This window comes from Poromitra crassiceps (genome assembly GCF_964638095.1).
Source record: "Poromitra crassiceps genome assembly, chromosome: 15".
NCBI classification, from domain to species: Eukaryota; Metazoa; Chordata; class Actinopteri; order Beryciformes; family Melamphaidae; genus Poromitra; species Poromitra crassiceps.
In genome coordinates this window covers 16,990,048-17,010,631 of record NC_139634.1, presented here as the reverse complement: position 1 = coordinate 17,010,631, position 20,584 = coordinate 16,990,048, and the positions used below count along the sequence as shown (strand labels likewise).

Genomic DNA, 20,584 nt, shown 5'->3' with positions numbered 1-20,584 from the left:
AGAAGTTTGCGATACTACTTGGCACTGGGTACTTCGGTCTTAAAGGTGTCGAGTACTGATGCCCAGCCCTAGTTGCCGGTGGTTTTGAGCTTGTTGGTGGCGGGAGCACCTGTCGCTGTTTTTCACACTCTATCACTCTTTCCCTCTTTTTTTCTTCTCTATTCTCCCTCTCTTCCTCCCTCCCTTCTTCCCTGCCTCCGTTTGCTCTCTGCTGTGTTTTAGATGAGTGGTTTGCCAAAGGTAAGATTCTCCTCTCGGTGTCCTCGTTAACTCTTGAGGTGTCCCAACTGTTTTTGAGCTAATTGACCACTCGCCGTCTGCCATCAACCAGTGTACTAACACAGAATAATACTTCACCAGACCAATCTGTATGTCTAATGCTGTTGACTTCACGTCCCATATACAGGCATGTTCACCTGATGTCATGCAAATGAGATTGCATGGTCACTGCTTGTACCACTGGCTGCATGGTCATATTTGACATATTTTAACCTAGACAGTGTACCGAAATCAACTGTGCATGTGTCGGAGGAAGCATGGTACTAGTCTACGGCCCTGCCCAGATCGGCAGACCTGACGACCGGGGCAGCAGGGGGAAATAGGCAAATTACAATTGGGGAGAAAATGGGGGGAAGGGGGTCAGAAAAAAAAATATATATATATATGAGACAATGTGCCAAAATAGAGGACTGAGGAGGTTTGAATGCACTCCTTGGCCAACTTTTTTTTTATACCATTTTTTGTCAACTCAACCTGTCCATTTCTCTCTCTTATTAAACTCAACCTGTCCCATTTGTCTCCTTGATCATATTTCTGTCTGCAGGAAAGAAGGATGGGGACGATGGCAGTGCAGACCTTGTTGACATTCCAAAGAGGACAACACCTGCCAAAGGTATGTGTGGCACACTTTAGCTCCTCGCCATTCATCACAGAGCAGTTTGTAGGGCAGCCTCTTACAAGACCGTGTACAAACTCCCCCCCAGTCATGCCCTGTCGAGCACTTTCTGTCACCACGTCACTCTCTGTTTCATCCCCAGCGTTTCCGCTCTCTAAATGAAGAGATGACACACAATGAGGGCTGATTACCAGCACTCTTCTCTAAAAGGAAACGCATAAAGGGCAGCTAATCATAAATCCCAGTGCTTCCTTCAAGTGATTTGTCCCATTTTCAAACTCAAAAGCGAGTCTTGATTCCCTTCTCAGTGGACCTGATTTCATCTTCTTTTTTTGTATCTCTTGCAAGATAAAAATGTCTGCAGGAGGTTATTAAAATACACTAATAGACCAAAACGGCTGTCTCAGCCACATGAGTTAGTGGAGTTAAAATTCTCACTATGCAGGGTTCTCAACTACTTGAAATGTTTTGTTTTGTCTTTGTGTAGACTGAATCTGCATCCAGCCCAAGTCTAAGCCAGTGGTTCTCAAACCTTTTCATGTCAAGGACCCCTAATTAGCTTATGGACCCCCATTTGATAAGATTTTGTCCCAGGGGGTCCCCATCTGATAAGATTTTTGCTTTTAGATTTGTTATTATAGAAAGTCTATGAAACCCAGGACCCCGCTTTGAGAAACACTGGTCTAAGGCCATACTCCCATGTGTCCCCTGCCTCAGGTTATGAGCTGCTGTTCCAGCCGGAGGTGGTCCGTGTTTACACCTCCCTGCTCAGAGAAAGCCAGAACCCCTCGGTGCTGGAGGCGGCCGCCGGCGCCGTCCAGAACCTGTGTGCCGGCCGATGGACTGTAAGTGTTCTGCTCGGACGCTGTCACTATGGATCTCTGATATCAAATGTCTCCACCAGAAGTCATTAGTAGTGTTCAGTGATGCTCACAGGAGATGTCTTATATTCTCAATCTGAGTGACCTCCAGCATTTTGGATCCGTTGGCCTTGGAGTCGAGTAGGCTTTTATTTCTGCAGGGTCAACTGTGATGCCATCTGTCTTATGAAGTGAGTGGAATGTAACTACTGTCACTGATATATAAGATGACGTTCCTGACTCGCTCTCTCTCCCTCCCTGCTCTCCAGTATGGTCGGTACATCCGGGCCACCGTGCGTCTGGAGAAGGGTCTCCCCATGATGGCGGAGCTGCTGGCCCATGGCAACGACCGTGTGGTTCGGGCCATGTCCGGAGCCTTGAGGAACCTCTCCATCGACAACCGCAACAGAGAACTGCTCGGTAGGATTGTAGATTTGAAAGGCAACTAAAGACAATGCAACGCTATATTTCCAGCCAGGTACAGTGTACTCACTTGCGCTCTCTCTGATTCCCCTGCAGGGAAGCATGCAGTGCCCCACCTAGTGGCCGACCTGCCTGGAGGCCAGAGTCAGTCTGGGCGCGCTCTGTCCGAGGAGACGGTGGTGTCCGTACTGAGCACGCTCACTGAGGTGCTAGGCAACAGTCTGGAGGCAGCAAAGACCCTCCGAGCTTCACAGGGCATTGAGAGACTGGTGCTCATCAACAAGGACGGGTAAGTGTCTGTGTGTGCTTCATCCAGGAGAGAATAGAGGAGGAAAATGGTGCTTTGAATGTTTTCTTTAAGAGTCAAATATAAACAAGTACAGATTCTGTACTGTCTCATGGTGCATTCGCATCTATTACAGTATTAGTCTAACTTAATGTCATTTCAGCTCTCTGGCTCCTCAGTATACAGTCACTTTAGGCTACTTGACCTTCTGCTACTAGTTAATGTTGGCAACAGAACCTTGACCAAAGATAAATTACAGCGTATTACAAACGCATATAGAAGCACTGCTTACACAACAATGTGCTTTATTATAAAATGCCAGAGTATGTGCTGTGTGTTACGATACATATTCAGCTATTCATGGGTTGCAGTCATGTAATGGTTTTGTTATGGACCAATTTGATGCCCTATATTTCTTGCTGCGCAATTGAAAATAGATTGGTACACTCATGTCAAGCAAACGCTAATATCTCAAACTTTGAGATAGCATCGCTTATATTTGGACATTGTGAGTGAGAGCAGAAGTAGCTGAAGGGTTTGATGTATAACATGTATGTAGTATTAACGTTGTGTGAACTGTCACCGTTTTAAAATGTGTGAATTTAGTGAAAAAGTGCAGTCTTGTAAAGTCAATTAATTATGGAATCACACACTCAAGGCTGGCTCCCATTATAAAGGATTGGGGAAAAAAGTATAAAACGTAAATGGTTTCTCAAAAAGTACAAGCTGAATTAAAGTGATGATATTTAAAGTTTGATTGGAGTTTCTAGCTTAAAGTATGAAAGAGCGGTTTGAGTTCAAATAGGGCATGGTTTGTCCTCCCATAGACTTAAACGGGTACTCAAGAGTTGTGTGTTCCGTTCGGGCCTCTAGATAGCCACCACAACAAAACATTCTGTGACTGCAACCCATGAATATATATCACCTGGACAGGACACCTGCACGGACACCTGCATGAACTGCTGCAACTAATGGGTGAAAAACCCAGTTCTCCTGTCCTGAAATGTCATCTAAACTACTTTGCTGTTCGTACCAGGATTATGGGGGTTTTGTGAAAAATGGCATAGTGAGGTTGTCTTGACTGGCCGGACTTGGCTCTTGTTAGCCCCATATACACGTCATGGTTTCTCCACACGTCTCCATGTGTTCTCCAGCAAGCGTTCGGACCGTGAGGTGCGAGGGGCCGGCCAGGTGCTGCAGCTGGTTTGGGGCCACAAGGAGCTGCGCCGGCCCCTGGAGAAAGACGGCTGGAAGAAGACGGACTTCATGGTCAACCTCAACCCGGGCACCACCACCAACGGCCCCAGCAGCCGAGCCAACGGCAGCTACGAAGACAGCACCCTACCACTGCTGGACAGAGGTAGAACAAGAAACTGTACTTTTTGACAGTGTTTAAGTCCTCCTACTTGTACATTTGGTAAAATACAGGATATCTGATCTGTAAAATTATTAACTTAATTCAAATTCCCTCAAGTTTTCAGATTTAATTTGAAAGGAGCCACAGATTTAGACTAGACTCATTTTGTTGCATCATTTTCTATCATAAAAGCTAGTTTACGAAGTATTTTCAATGTTATTTCTATCATAATTATTCTGTGTGGTAACTCTGTTTTTCTTTCATTCTAGGGGAAAAGAGGGACATGATTCCACTAAATGACCTAGGCCCTGGTTCGTACATCATAGATTAGAACAACAGTGCTTGTTATGAAGCCAAATTGACTGGATAACATCTAGGATAATCTCCCTCTTTCTTCGTCTTTTTCTCTCAGAAGCCTACACTACACTGGACCAGAGGGAGAGGAGACACACTCTGGATGAGACCACAGACACTTTACAGGTACATCTTTATATACTGTATACACACACACACACATTCACATGGTGGATTGTTGACTGAATCATACTAACCCTCTGTCTCCTCCACTGCTCTGAAAGTTCCTCACTTTTACCTTTCCACCGACAGCCTTTGAAACCTCACAATTATTGACAATTGTTTCTTGTCACTCTCACTGCCTCTGCCTTTACTCTCTCCGTCTGTCTGTCTGTCTCTGTCTGTCCCTCTCTGGTTGTCTCTCAGCGAGGGGTGTATGGGGGCAGAAAGGGCTCTCTGCCCCTCTTGGACTCCTACGATGGTTAGCCCTCCCCCTCCCCTCTACCCCCCTCTGCATGTAACAGCATGGTATGTTCAACTGACCTCTTGTCCTGCATGGACTCTATAGAGCTCTCTTCCTTGATCTCTTACAACTTAAAGCCCTCAGTGGAACTTGGTCTATGGCTAACACACTGTATTGAACACTGATTGAGTTCTACTGGTACTGACACTAAACTATGGTGCCCTGATGTGATGTGTACATGCTGGTATAGTATGATGCAAGGTGCTCCTTGTGGATTGTGGTCCATATACAGTATATTACTGTAGATGAACAGCTGAGTCATGAGAGTGTTTTCAACCCTCAGGATAATGATATTATTGTGTGAGCAGTAGTGTTGTCACAATACCAGAGTTTGGCATTACTTTGGTGCTAATGCTAATTTTAATGGCAATGTAATTAGAGCTGTGCATCTTCACTGATCTCACGATTCGATACGATTCGATTATACAAGTCTACGATTCGATTCGATTCGATTATACGATACATCTTAAATCGATGCATCACTTTTCCGCAATACATGATTTATTTTTTCTCACTTTCTTTTTTCTCACTGTGTGGCTACTTTTAAAATGAAAGTGCATTTGGAATTGCATTGTATTATGATCCATAATTAAAATAAACAACTGCATGTACTTACATTCTATTTTATTTGATTATTAAAAATATATATATATATATATATATATTTTTTAAATAATCGATTTTTGATATTTGTTAATCGATTCAGAATCGTCCTATTAAGCATCGCGATGCATCTCTGAATCGATTATTTTCGGCAGCTCTAAATGTAATACTACTATGATACCATGGCAAAGAAGAAAAAAGATAAATATCACAGAACCGTCACTGATATGCTTCGATAAGTTGCTTGTTTCCAAACTTGCTTTTTGGGGGAATTTTGTTTTTTATTTATTTGAATAATCAGCTTGACTCTGCGGTGGGCCTGACGCGTGACCGCGGTGATGCAACAACAGCGCTACTGTCGAGACGAGCCAGACTGTGGCTCTGTCTTTTCCTATGCGTCCTCTTCTTTGAAAGCTGAAATCTGCTGTCGGTGCTTGTGGGACAAAATTCCACATGTATTAACAGCTGAACTGGGCTCGCCTCAGGGAATGTAGGTGTTTCATGAATGAGAGGAAGAGATGCACACAACAGGAGGCTACATACACGACTTCTCCCAAGAGGAAGAGATGGAACCGGTTATTTATGTATCTTCCAAGGACGTACAGAATGTGCTGACATTAGAACGGCTCTCCAAAGTAGAGTCAAAGCAACACGTTATATATCTTAAGTTAGAGCTTCCAGAGACATCCAGGAGCCACTCTGACAACAACACCTCTGGCATAGTAAGTTATGGCGCAAGGGTGACAGTGAGGTCACCATCATGAAACCTTCCATTCCCTGAGGTGACCCCAGTCCAGCTGTTAATACATTATGTGGAATGTTCTTCAACAGTGCTAAAGTGCATTGTCTCAATGATTGTCTCGCACCGGCAAAGAGAATTGCACCAGTGGTATAATAGGTTTCATTTAGAGCTTTCCCCAAATGCCATGTTTGGGCTTCGACACTTCAGTGAGAAGTATTCGAATAGATTTGAAGCTTCGACAGACACACAGGGGCCGGGGCACGTGGTAACAATGAGAGGGGAGGACAAAAATCTGACTTCAAGGATTTTCCTTTTTATTGCAAGGAAAATGGATAGAAAATGTGCAATAAGCACATCAAATAAATTACAGCCATAGCCCATAAAAATACATTTGGTCGAACTGTGGCAGTTTCCGTGCTGGTAAGAACCGTTAGATGAGAGCTGTGAGGCACAAAACTATCACTAATGTTACATTGTCCTTGTCCAAGAGAATAAGTAATAATAATGTTGTTGATTCATAATGAATAATGCTGTATTACTAATTAAAAATAAATGTAAAAAAAAAACTACTAAGCATTCAAATACTGATTTGAAAGTCCATTACCATGGCAACGATCGAAGCTTCGAAGCATTCAGGTCAGCCCTAGTTTAATTTGTTGGTGTTCTTTGCGGTCTTACCTGTATGGAGTATTACATGTAGAGTCTGACTGTCCCGGGTCAGACGACATTCCCGCTAAAGTTGCCCACGTCGGTTCATGCAGTTCCACACTCTGCCACTAGGTGTCCTGCCACTACCCTTACTTATCACTGTTGCCTTTCACCCTCTCCACACAATGTTTACAGAACAAGCACAGTAGAGGGCGATGGAGTGTCAATGAGCGCACAGATTGTACTTTCTTTTTTCTTGTTTTTCTGGATTTCCCCCGTTGTCTCCTTAATTGTCCTTGGCCAATTCCCCCTGCTATCTCGGTCACTGCTCCACCCCCTCTGCCGATCTGGCTAGAGTTGTAGACTAGCACATGCTTCCTCCGATACATGTGAAGTCGCCAGCCGCTTCTTTTCACCTGACAGCGGGGAGTTTTACGGGCAGGATGTCGCGCGTGGGAGGATCCCCCCCCCACCAAAACAGTTACCCTGACCCAACAGAGGAGGGCAGCGACCACGACACACCCATATCCGACTTGCCACCCGCAGACAAGGCCAATTGTGTCTGTGTGGACGGCAGTCCAAGCCAGAGGCAACACAAACACAGGGGGTCGAACCTGTGACTATCGTGTTGGTAGGCAGGGAATCTACCGCTGCACTACCTGGGCACCCAGATTGTACAATTTAACTATTCCAATCTGCAGATATACGTCCGCTCAAGGTGGCATTGACATGGAATTTAAGCTTCCAGAAGTCATTTGGTAAAAGTATACATTTAGAAAATGCAATATTGAAGCCAAGCTTTTGCAATGGTATCAAAGTAATATTGAACGTTATTGAAGTTATCGTGACAGCACTAGTGCGCAGTGTGCCATACTTATACCACAGAGTCAGTTGTTGTGTTGTCTCCATGTTTATTGTGTTTATTACCCCCCCCCCCCCATGGTTTTGCTGATGTGCTTTAATTTTTACTATGTTTTAATCGACATATCACACTCTCTCCTCTTCCAGAAAAACTGATAGTGTGCATCACCCAGAGCGGGCCTTCCTTGCCCTACCACTGCTACTGAGGAGAGAAGACCAGAGATGCACAGACACTCTCTCTCCTTCTCCCCCCCCTCTCCCTCTCTCTCTCTCTCTCTCTCTTCCTCTCTGTCCTTCCATCACAAGAAACATGGGATTAGAAGACGAGGGTCTGCATCCAAAGAAAGTTATTGTGCTGCGGTCAAAAGTGATCGACAACACACACGCGCAGATGCATACACATCAAATTTTTTACAAATCTGTTGTAGCATCAGAAGTATATTCTGTTTATAAATTATAATTCTCTAAACGGCAATTGCCTTTGTTGACAATCATCAGTTATTTTCCGGTGTTGTTGTCATCCTGCTTATTTTGCTATTGTCCATTTTGGTAAATTTTGTCACGGTATGTTGCTGCCAACATCTGCATCCAAACATTAATTTGTATGTAGACTTCTCTGTAGGGTATATACTGTATATAAAAAGAAAATGGGATGACTGCTTTTTTGCCTTTTTTTTGCCTTTTCTTTTTTAAGTTTCGTTCCTTAATTTAAATAGTCCCTTTACTGGGATTGGCGCGATGGGAGGTTGCGACGGGCTGAGGCACCAATGGGACGCAGCCGCCCTGTAGATTGAGAATGTCATTGTTTATATAGGAGTTATTTTCATGTCTCTAGAGTTATTTTCTCTTGGTTGGGGATGGGCACAGATATAGGGGCAGAAGCGGGCAGGTGTGTGTATATTTGTAACCTGTGGGGGCGTGTGTGAGGCGAAAATGAATATGGACCTTGGAGGGAGTGAGTGTGTGTGCACGACGTGATTGTGTGTCAAGGACAGGACCCATAAGACCACACTTTTTTTTTCTTCACATTGTGTGCTTTTTTCTATTCCTGTGACAAACTAATTTTGTTTTCATTTGTTAGTTATGTACCAACTGCCTCTTTTTGTGTTCGATACTTTAATTTCCAACTGTTTTTTTCCTCCCCCAGTGAAAGAAATCACAATTTGAGCTGCTGTGTTTTAACTCCTGTGTCTGGAAATGTTTGTCGTGAAGACACTCCCATGAGTGAATATGGACATTGAACTGTGCTTTTAAGTACAATGCATCAAACCTGATAGTAAAATGAGAGTGCCGCGACTCTGGAAGACACGACTAAGACCACTAACAAGTTTCAACACTCTACTTCAGAAACGTGAAGCATTCCTGGCTCTGCTGTTTTAGAACCGCACTAAACGCAGTCTGTACAAGGGTTTTGGTCTTCAGATAGTGATGAACACTTCAGAAAGAACCTGTGGAATCATCATCTCTTTACTACCCATCTCTAGAACAGTATTGCTGGTCTAAAAAAACTAAACAACGCACATTCTCTATTCTCTGTTTTATATTGCAATGTAGCCTGTCCTGTGTACATTGGGATTTGTGTTGTGCAGTTTTACAAAAAAAGACACTTAAGATTTGGGAGGTTTCTTCACTCAGAGGAGACGAGTTTTGACAGACGGGGAGAGATACTGACATGACTTCGGAGTGTAGAGGAGGGGAACCAAAAGCACATTTTCATATATATTATGGTCCGTTTGTTTTTCTCTTTGTACTTTAGATTTTTCACTTTGTGTCTGGTTTGTTGGTTTGATTTGGGTGGTTGGTATGGGAGTGGTGGGTGAGAGCATTATGCAATCTGTTCTACTTTTTAGACCCTGTTCTACCGCTAATTTGTTTTCATGGCAAAAGAGACCAATCATCTTTGTTTTTTTTTATTTTCCACACAGTATATATTGCCTACCCATGTAAAATGATGATGTACCATTCATACCTGCCTTGGCTCTGAAAAGTTGCTCTTTTTTTCCAGTTAAAAGTATGTTAACTGGCAATACTGTTGTTGTTTTTTATATAAATAAAGAGCTTTTCTTAGACCAGATTTGACAATGTGGCTCTGAACTTGTGTGCACAGTCCGACTGTGTGATTGTATTGTGTGTGTGTGTGGGGTGGGGGGCGCGAGGACCGTTATATCTGGATAAACTCATCTAATTAAAGAAATGCATCTGAGCAATGTGATCCCCTTCTCACTTAAACAAATGGCATACGCACACACTTGACACCTTGGCAAGTATTCACTTAACATTTGTGTGGTCCGCTGAGCTTTATTTTGATGCGCCGGTTATTAAGCCTCGTTATCCGTGTAATCCTCTTGTGACACCAAAAGATTTTGAAACGCTCATGGCAAACATTTGTCTCCCAAATTTAAGATTCCAAACTGTCAAACCGAATCCTGCCTCTCATGCTTACATTAAGCCATCTGACAGGCAAACACGACTCGTCCATGTTGGAGCACAGCTTAAAAACCAAGTGGTGACATGCAGCTTCTCCACTGTCATATCCTCTCTAATTCCAGGTTGACACATGCTGGGAGATGATACTGCTATATAAATGTATATGGGTGAGAGGATCTGCTTATGCATTTCTGTTTAAGAGCCTCCACCCCTCAGGGGTTGTTTTGGGACTGGAGAGTCTCAGTGTCCCCCTGTACATGTGTGTCAGTATCCCAGACATCCAACCACTTCGTACAGTGTAATTGAAGCGCAGCTGCTAGATCACGGGGGGCTTTGCAACTGTATCAAAGTGTGAAACTGTATTTTTATTAAGTTGTTATGAGCCTTGTGTGTCTCAGATTATAATTTATGGCCCCTAAGAAATCACAATGATTTAATTGATGGGGAACTTTATATGTTACAGTATTAACTCTAACTTAAGATGTTAACAGCAAAAGAGTTGTACTGAGAAACTGCAGGGTTGCCTGTATGGTAGAGAGTGGTGGGTGACCATAGAGCTCAACTGTCATGTGACATTTCTTGCCCCGGAAGTAAATTCCCCATTAATTTTCTCCATAGACATTTAGAAAACATCCTTATATAACGAGTTTTAAGGCAGAACCAAGCCAACCAGTCTTCCAGAGAATCGTGAGTGACCATAAATAGGTTAAGTTGATTTGGACATCACAGGGCATTGGAGAAGTAACATACATGTATGCACAGTAACCGGATACACAGTGTTATCATCACTTCACAATCATTTCACTTTCAGCGAAAACAAAAAATAAATGCTTTTATTTGTTTGTTTTTGCTGAAAGTGAAATGTTTTATGGTCACTCAGTTATGATACTCTGGAAGAATGGTTGGCTTGGTTCAAGCCTTAAAACTCCTTATATATGGATTTTTCGAAATGTCTATGGGGAAAGTTAATGGGGAATTCAATTCTGGGGCAAGAAACATCACATGACTGTTGAATTATTTTAGATCTGAGGATGGATACAAATGGCAAGAAAATTTGGCTGAGCAAATGTTATCAATTGTATGGTTCAGAAGAGGCCAGCAGTGTCACTGCCACAAATGTCAAGTCACAAGCGACATACGATAGAGATTTAGGAAAACGCAAATTATGTCAACCTCATTTTAAGTAGACCTCACAATGTTGATGGATAATGTTTGTTCAAGCTTTTCTCCCAAACATTTCTGGACAGCTATTAATCAAGATACTTCCAAAGTCTCCCAGATATTCCGAAGATTTGAGACGATTTTCGACCATTTTAGCTCGACCTAAATCAATTTTAGCTCGACCTAAATCAACTCAAATACATAGCTGAGCATGCACAAGCTTTTCCAGGGATGGGACACAATGTAATACACATTTTCCCACTCTTCGTACAACTTGAACTAGTGAAGTGTCTAGGCATAGGCTTGTATAGGCTTAGCTGTAACTGCCACAACCTAAGAAAGGTTACCAGTTATAATTAGAGGTAAACGAGATTTGACCTGTGGAAGAACGTGTTACACGTGTGTCAGAGAGCGCATTCCCCTCTGCATCCGTGACAAGTATGTGTCCACGAGAGCGTGTGTGTAATGTTGTTAATTGTACATCTGGTGCACATACAGTATGTCCCCTTGCTTAACTTGAGACGAGAGACACCACCAACTACAGCATGCTCTCTCTCTCTCTCTCCCTCTCCTGTCACTTGGAATCATATCTATTTAGGGCTCCCTCTCTCTCCCTCATTCTGACTCTGCCTCTCTCTCTCTCAAGCTCAAATAGGAGCAGTGTCATGTAACTCCTGGGTACACAGGCACATGAGAGCTGAGCAAACAGCAGGGAGGACCGGAGACCAAACGGATACAGCACATGCCCGGAACTCGGCGCTCTCCAAGATCCATCGCCGCCAGCAAGCCAAGACCCAGACGTAAAGGACTCCAACCAGGTGTGCCAGTGCTGGACTCCCTCTCACCTGTGAGAAGGGACATGACCGAGACAGAGTCTGTCCTCGTGATCCTGGGATTCCTGGGAGAGTGACCGAGACAGAGTTTGTCCTCGTGATCCTGGGATTCCTGGGAGAGTGAAGACAGCCGGGAGTAACCACTTAGGTCAGTCCTAAGTCTCGCCTGGTTTTTTCCCCACCATGGATTCGTCCGACGCCTCTCCAAACTCTGACGCCCAGGAGCCCGGCTCGTCGCGCCGCACCACCCACACGGGGAAGCAGAGCGGGCTGGCCTACGGCCTGGGGGTGGCCTGGCACCAGCTGAGGCCCTTCATCCCCTTCTTCCTCATCAGCTCCCTGGTGGTGGCCCTGGTCTACCTGCTGCAGAGGATCATCTACGGCGGGCCCTTCACCGACCCTCTCTTCTTCGTCAAGTTCAACGAGCGCTGGCCCAGGCCCGAGCCCAACCGCCCGGCCTCCCCGGCCCCTACCAAGCTGTTCAGCCCCATCCCCTCCTTCACAGAACAAGACCTCTTTGACCTGAGCACAGACAATGGCACTATTTGAACTGTTTAGTTACAGTATCATGGATAGCCGCTCTGCCTCAAAGAGGTGCCATCTTGACTTGATTATTTTCTCTGTGGATTTCAGAGCTGAGACTCCCAGCAGGGGATTCATGCCAGGACTCGGTGCTATTTAAAGGGAATGGACTGATACTCGACTGTGAGCCTAAATTGTGTTGATTGGTTCTATAATTGTGTCCATTACCTGTCCCATTTAAAAGACCCCGGGGCTGGTTATAGGCTGCAGGTTGGCAAACCACAATTACATGTAAAACTGGGCCAAGACTATAATTAGATTTTTGACAATGCTCTAATTTCTTAATCTAGTTTGCCTCTTCAGTTTTTTTTTACAGTTTTATCCAAGCAGCTTGTTTTTGTTTAGAAGTAGACTATAACTACATAGTAAGCACAATTGCCCACACTGAAGTAAATAACACACTGAAAGTTGTGACAAAGATCAAATACTACAAAGTTCAGGAATAAAGTTTTACTTTAAAGGAATATGTCTGCCTGGGCCATACAGTTAAGAACCAAAAATATGATGTGTTTTAGAGAAAATAAATACAGGAACTCACTAGTTAATAACTGTTTTCTATTCTGTAAAAGTGGATGTTAATCTTCATGCAGTAGTCTCCTGTAATTCTGCCTCACATAGACAGCAAAACCATAGCTAGATATGCAGGATATTAAAAAATAATCCAATTGTTTCCAATCCTGAAACAAAAGGCAGACAATTTTATGGACTTCTTGTATAATGCTTTTGGTTGGCATGTAATTTATTTGGTAAAAATAAATGTGCATTAGAAGAAGGCCATATTTTGCAACTTTCCCATTAACACCACACTTAAGAGGTTTCCCCCCCACTGCAGATCACAACACACCACACTTAAGAGGTTTCCCCCCCACTGCAAATCACAACACACCACACTTAAGAGGTTTCCCCCCCACTGCAGATCACAACACACCACACTTAAGAGGTTTCCCCCCCACTGCAGATCACAACACACCACACTTAAGAGGTTTCCCCCCCACTGCAGATCACAACACACCACACTTAAGAGGTTTCCCCCCCACTGCAGATCACAACACACCACACTTAAGAGGTTTCCCCCCCACTGCAGATCACAACACTGCTGTTTGTGGCGCTTGGAAACAGAGAAGAGTGACGACGAGTGAAGCCTCTTTGCTTTTTCCTCTTCTCACTCAACCAAAGGCGCTGACCTTAGCTGTCCAGATCATTTTATCCCAACCTATGGAACCCCTTGTCTTCCACAGTAGACTAACATAAGAATTATGAGATCATCTCACACAACTATACAGCTGTGTAAATTAAAATCACAGTAGACATCATGACATGTGAAACAGCACTTGATAAAGCAAATTGTTTTTGCTCATCAAAAGACTTGTCCTCACAATGCGATCAGCAGTTTATTAAGACATTAATCATTATGCTGCTGGGCTAATCAAATAGGCCTTTCACTGAGAAAAATGATATTGAACTGAATGAAAGTAACCTTTCTCTCAATGTACTCTCATACTGGGTTAATGTGGCCTGTAAACAATATCAGGTATTATCATGTCTTTATCACATAAAAATATATTGCTCAGTAAAATTGGGAGAGGGCTGGCTGCTATTAATTGAATAATAGCAACAAAGATACTCAAAGGTCATGGAAACAAGTGTGTGAGCATCAGCCAGGTCACTTAAACGTAACCAGACTCCCACCAAGATAAATATAACGAGATGTAAGCGATGAAGGAAGTGGGCAGGAGGGAGACCTCTCGCTTTGCCTGGATGCTCTCTGCTGTCTAGTGCGGTCAGCTGTTTGATGCTGTGGCAGCGTGCTCCCCCCGACGGCAAAGCGACACACTACACTTTACCACCACTACGCCGTGACCACGTTGACCTGTGGATGACCTCGCCAAACAACTGAGACGAGGAGAATTCCCACACAAAATTAAAGTTCCAAATGGAAAATACTAATCCGGTAACGTTACTTTGACGAACGCAGTTTGTGTTTTAAGCTGTTTTTGTGCGCCATATTCAAAGCTGCAACTTTTCCCCCCCTTTGGCGTGGGAACGGATTTATAGAGGCGCTGAAGCAGGTAAGTGACGTGTGTTCGTGACCTGTCTGTGTTTGTGTCTGTCTGGAGACTGCGCGCTCAAATTAGCCCACATATTTCACTGCGAAACACTTTGTAAATTCAGCGAGTGATGCTCATGACATGTTAACTAACAGGTGGTCTGTGATGAGCAGCACACACCTGTCGGCCTTGAGTCTTGTGTGTGTCGCTACTATTCAAGGCTAACCCTGCATGTTGGGAGGCTAGTGACTTTAACGTTAGTGATGCTAACTTTGCACCATTGCTTTGCACTTAACACTAGGGGTGTAAGCTAGTCCTGTTGCTGTCGCAGGGGAGCGAAGCTCCCACACTTTTTCTCCAAGGCCAGGGTTTGGTTTTACAATAGTATAAAATAGGGGGAGGTTGCGTGCGCTCCCTCAGTTCTCCAGATAGCACCACTACACACCTGATACTGGATAAGGCTCCTGGGATGCAAATCGATAGGAAGGGACCGCACCACACTCTACAAATCTGCAGCGTTTGCGCATCTGTGCGAAACACTTGTTCTATCTGTTGCAAATCAATTCTCGCGTCGAGGCTACACATAAATTAACCTTTGTGGAGTGTGTGGTCTCTTCCTATCGGATTTGCATCCTAGAAGAAGTCTTTTATCAGGTATATTTTGAGTTTTCTTGCCGTGACCACTCCCACTCTGGTCAATGTGGTCCCAGCTGGATCCAGGCCCCCCATTCAGCACATTCAAGTTTACGTTAATATGTCGAGTTTTGCCATTTGGTGCCCCTTGCAGTCCTTCTCAACCCTTTTTCATATCAAGGCCTCCTCATTTATTCCACATAATAGGACCATGAACCCCCCATTGAATGTCTTGGACCGTGGCTGTGTTAACTTATTGTAAATGAAATAATGTTGACGTTTAACAATTCATCAATTTTCTGTTGGACCCGCTGGAACCTCTTCAAGGACCCCAGGTTGGTCCCTGGGCCCCAGTTGAGAACCACTGCATTAAAGCGTCTTCATTGCCAAAACCTGAATTTATGTCACATTCATTTCACAGTAAAACATGATGCTTTCCTGCATTGTAGCTAGCTAGAATTCAGCAAGCTTATGGTAATGGCTATTTGCATACAACCCCAAATGCTAATTCTCATCACTCTTGTTTCAACCTCCCACCAAACCTTTATTCACCGCACCCACACACACACACACACACACACACACACACACGTACACCCATGTCAATCTCCTCTTCTCTGCTCCTCCTGTCAAGTGGATGGAGAGATGTGGCGTTACCAAAGACCCGGGTTTGAAGCCCTCGTGCTGGCTGAGCTGCAGAGACAGCAGCAGTGCAGCCTGTTCTGTGACACTGTGCTCCAGGCTGACGGTACGTATGTACCGACACACACACACGCACACAAGCTCAATTACATACTCATTACATTGTTAGCTTTAGAGTTTGTTCTTTTGCCGAGTTTGTCTGAATTATTATTCTGATTCTGAGATATCTTTGGTAACAGGTAACGTGTAAATATTCTGCTTCTTCTTTTTTTTGCTAATACATATAGGGTGTCATACTGTAGAGATTCACATGATTATGGAAGCTATGATCATTCTCCTCCCCCATCCCGTAGGCGTATCAGTGCCGGCACACAGCAGTGTCCTCTCGGCTCTCAGCCCCAAGCTCTCCTCGGCTCTGGCCTCGTCCCCTCCACCTGCAGCCGGACAGAGACGTCTCCTGGAGTTCCAGAGCGTGGGCTCGTGCACTCTGCTCCAGATGGTGAGACTGCTGTACTGTGGAGAGATGGCGGGCGAGGGAGAGAGGGAGAGGCAAGAGGCCATCTCTGCCGCGGCCGAGCTCGGCGTCCACGGGCTCGTGGAGGTCAGAAAAGGGGCTTGTGTTGAAGATGGAGGGGAGGGAGCAGTGCAGGAGAAGAGAGAAGCTGGAGTGCAGACAGATCCGCTGGAGAACGGGCTGAGAGGGGGCACGTGGAAGAGAGAGGTGAGAGATGGGATCACTCTCCTGTGGAAAGAGGCGGTGTCGGACGGCGAGACAGACGTGTGGACTCAAACGGAAGAGCTGGAGACGAGCGCCGCAGCCTCTTTTCAGACCTTTGATTTGAGCGCTATCCAGAGCTCAGCAGAGCCATACTCCGACCTGCTGCCCCATCACATCCCCTATGTGCCTATCTCCCTCCTCTATCCACCAGGTGGAGACCAAGCCTCAGCGCAGCAGCCTCCCTCCTCTGTTCTCATGGAAGGATTCACCACAGCTGGACAGACACCAATCTTTGTCCTCCCCCAGTCCTACTCCTCTGTCATCCAGGCATCCCTCCCTTCCACCAGCCACGTATCCGCGGCAGCTTATAGCCAAGAAGTGACCCAAGTCCTCCCCCCATTTGCCGCCGATGACCCTCAGAGCTGGTGGGCGAGCGCGGCCGACGAGGTGGACGGGTTTGAGCAGTTTCAGGGCAACATCCCGGGGTTCATCAGCCACTTCCTGAACCCGGGCCAAGAGGAGGGCTCGGGCGGCAGGAGGCCCCGGCGGAGACCGCGGGGAAGCAGAGCGGCAGGGGCCCGGAGGGCGGGGGCCACGGGAGAGAGAAGAGCCAGGAGACCCCGCGTGACAAGCGGAGGAGGGAGGGGGAGAGGGAGAGGGGGAGGGAGGGGAGCGGCACGGGGGGGCGGAGCAGGGGCAACAGCAGTGAGGTGTGGCGTGCAGGCATCCAGGACGGGGAAGGGGGGAGGGGCCGCGGGCAGGAAGCTCTGCCTGAAGACCAGAGAGCCTCTGCAGCCAATCAAGATCTGTCTGAAGAGAAGGGGGCGTGGCAAAAAGTGGGAGGTCAGCCGAGTCGGAGAGGTGGCGCTGCCCCCCGGTGACGAGGCAGGAGGTCAGACGCAGCGTGGGAGGAAGAGAAACGCAACGCCGCTTCTTACCCAGGTGAGGACCGCTCTCACAGGAGAAATGAGGAAGTTTCATCTTATAGGATCTCTATACTGTTTTTTTCACAAGCATCTACATCTACCTCCCTTTAGATCTGCTGAAGTCACTTTGTGAGTGTGACTGGAGGGTTTTTACTAGGTCCTCGTTAAGCTGTGCCTGTCTTTGACCTGCTTCTGGTATTTCATAGCGCGCCTCATGGCCCCGATGGGTGCAGTCGGTCTGCCTCAAGCAAATTGTAGCATTCCATTGATCAAAACCATCACCTCAAATCTTCATTGCAATAATCCTTTATTCAGCAAGAAAAAATAATCTGGCCACAACAACATGCTGCTGACACGTTTCAGCTGACAACTGGGAGCCTTCGTCAACAAAACTAACGGACGGACGGACAGACAGACAGACAGACAGACAGACAAACACGGAGGTAATAACTCCAAACATAGACAAATGTTTGGTAAATCATCATGATACATTGTATCCGTATCACGAAAGCCTTAAAAGAGTTGGAAAAATATCCAGTAAAATATTAAGAAAATAGCCCAGAAATTCTAAATGCATTACTTTATGTAATGATATGCTATTTAAACAAATAGCAAACTACAGCATTAAGCTTTTTTTTACAACCTCAACAAATCTTGTTGCCTAATATGCACAATTAGTTGGTTAGTTTAGAATGAAGATTCAACCACTCAAGCACACTTAATCATACATCCACACTTTCTTTTTAACTACTCTTACAGTAATCATTTCAATTGCTATATATAATATACATACATTTTGTTCTCTTGCCAATCTATTCATCGCATCAGTCAGGACAGGAGTCACGATGTTATCCAAGACTGTAAACAAATGACTTGGAGTATATTTAATATTTCTACTCTTCAGAATAATTGTTGCTAAAAGATTAGAGGTGTTGTCTGTATCCATGATTGTCATCGAAAAATCCTTACACGTTACATTTCATCCAAGTCTGCCAAGACACGTTCTGCACTTACCAGTATTATTACTAATGTTTATCATTTGCATCTGTGACTTGTATGTGAATGCAATACTTTTGTTCACAAAGTCCACTGTTTTCTTCTTTTCCAGGACAGTGTCCCAGTCCCCAAGACTCGGAGGAGGGGTAGGGCCAAATCTGTTTCCTTCTCCACTCCCCCCTTGCCACTCGACAACATGCAAACTTATGAACCTCCACTCTACCCGCCTGTCCTCAGCCCTTCCACCCGGCCTTCTCTGCCTCCCTGCCTGCTCTCCCCCCCGGCCTCCTACGTGGCCCCGGCACCGGCCCTCCTCCACACCACCGCCCTCCCTCAGGGCCCCGCGCCTCAGGAGGAGCAGTTTGAACGTCTACTGGAGGAGATCATGATGGACCTCGACATGGGCCCCTTACCGAACAACAATAACAACAACGCTCTGCATCCTCATCTTCATCCTCCAGCTCATCCAACCAGTGGCACCAGTTGTACCTATCCCTCCTCTGGAAATGCTCTCGTCCAAACAGCACCAGGGCAACGTTGCCGCACCACTGACCTCCAGGAAGCAGGTTCGGAACTCCATGGTCCCATAGAGATTGCTGCTGTGGCGACGTGGGCTGCTGGTTCCACTCCTGTAAACGGCGAGGTGCTTATTCAGCAGCAGCGGGGAGAGGGAGATCTCAATGCGATACTGGACCACTTCCTCATGTCCTTTGAGCAACAGGTTGCCAAATGTAGTGCTGGTGTAGAGATGGATGGGGCGAGCCACACGCAGGCTAGCCAGCCGCAGCCGTACACCGTCATCCACGAATACAACGACACCCCGACCCAGACCACAACCTCTCACAGCCCCTATGTAGAGTACACACACTCACCCCATCCACCACCGGCAGTCACACCTTGTGCGTACACAACCGACCCAGCCACTCCAATTCCTCGTCCTCCAATCAGCGCTGTTCAGACCCTCAGCCACCCAATGGTTGTCAACAAAAGGGAGGAACAAGTGGACAGTATCCTGACAAGAAGCCAATGGAGAAAGAGAATGGGCAGTACAGAGGAAGCATCAGCTGTCAAACCGACGACCCAACTGCTAAGGAGAAAAAGGTCGCACCCCAAATCCCCACCGAGCCACACGCAGCCATGCAAGGCTTCTACCGCTGCTGCTGTTTCTAGTGTTCCTCTTAGCTCTGTTGAAACTGTGTTTCCCCACAAACAGCCCAAGGCACCCAGGGGAGTCCGGAGACCAAGCAGACGGCTGTCCAAGAGAAGAAGCTCACTGTGTAGCATATGTGACCAAGGAGGCCTCCCGCTGCCAGGGCCGGAGACTGACCAGACATCCCAGGAGTGTCCGAGTCTGGAAGCCAAGGTGAGAAACTCCTCTACCTACACTACCTACCTACTACTCTACCTACACTCTACTGTTGTCTGCTGTCAGGTTTACACATTACAGTCAAGCAAACGAGTTATTTATGTATGACTGATGAGAATTAATCAATAAATACGTAGGAAACTGGATTGCACCAGCCACTAACTACATTGCACCCAAATGTTTTAAAAATGCTGAAAGTGTCATTCATTTGTCTTTGTGATATATTGTGTTTAACAGAGTCCCACAAAAACCAAAACTGTGAACACCAGCCCATGGTCAGCTAAATCCCCACTGGAGAGCTTGCCTGATAAAGACCATCCAGTCGAGAGGACCACAAGGAGCTCCTCAATCAGGACTCACTTTAACAACGCACATATCGTGGTGAGCATGAACAATTGGATCTGAGCACTTGTAGAAGTGAAAATAAAGGTGTGTAGCATGCTGAGTTGTTAAGTTATTACAGATTGGAGATGCTGAGGAGACTGACGTTAGATCCCAGGAGGTCAAGTGTCCGAGTCTGGAAGCCAAGGTGAGAAACTCCTCTACCTACACTCTACTGTTGTCTGCTGTCAGTTTTACACGTTACAGTCAAGCAAAAGAGTTATTTATGTCTGACTGATGATAATTCATATTAATACGTAGGGGAGAAACTGGGTTGCACCAGCCACTAAATTGCAACAGAATGTATAGAAAAAATGCATCAATAATTTGTTTGCATCCAGGCTTAGGGAGCACTGGCTGAAGAGCCTGTATGTATCAA

The 20,584-nt window shown here is 45.6% G+C and overlaps 1 protein-coding gene across 5 annotated transcripts in view; it reads left to right on the top strand.

Moving 5' to 3' along the window:
• The window catches only part of LOC310790730 (catenin delta-1-like), a 30,472-nt gene extending 20,906 nt beyond the window's left edge, over positions 1-9,566 (top strand). For 4 of the 5 annotated variants that reach the window (XM_083652473.1, XM_083652475.1, XM_083652476.1 and 1 more), the window contains 9 exons: positions 824-892; positions 1,613-1,740; positions 2,025-2,175; positions 2,275-2,467; positions 3,619-3,824; positions 4,091-4,132; positions 4,234-4,301; positions 4,542-4,643; positions 7,640-9,566. In XM_083652473.1, coding sequence (XP_083508599.1) covers positions 824-892; positions 1,613-1,740; positions 2,025-2,175; positions 2,275-2,467; positions 3,619-3,824; positions 4,091-4,132; positions 4,234-4,301; positions 4,542-4,601 — 917 coding nt within the window. In that variant the 3' untranslated portion in view covers positions 4,602-4,643; positions 7,640-9,566. The remainder of the gene's footprint in view (positions 1-823; positions 893-1,612; positions 1,741-2,024; positions 2,176-2,274; positions 2,468-3,618; positions 3,825-4,090; positions 4,133-4,233; positions 4,302-4,541; positions 4,644-7,639) is intronic. The other variant, XM_083652474.1, reaches the window with a different exon arrangement.
• Positions 9,567-20,584: the final 11,018 nt, after the last annotated feature.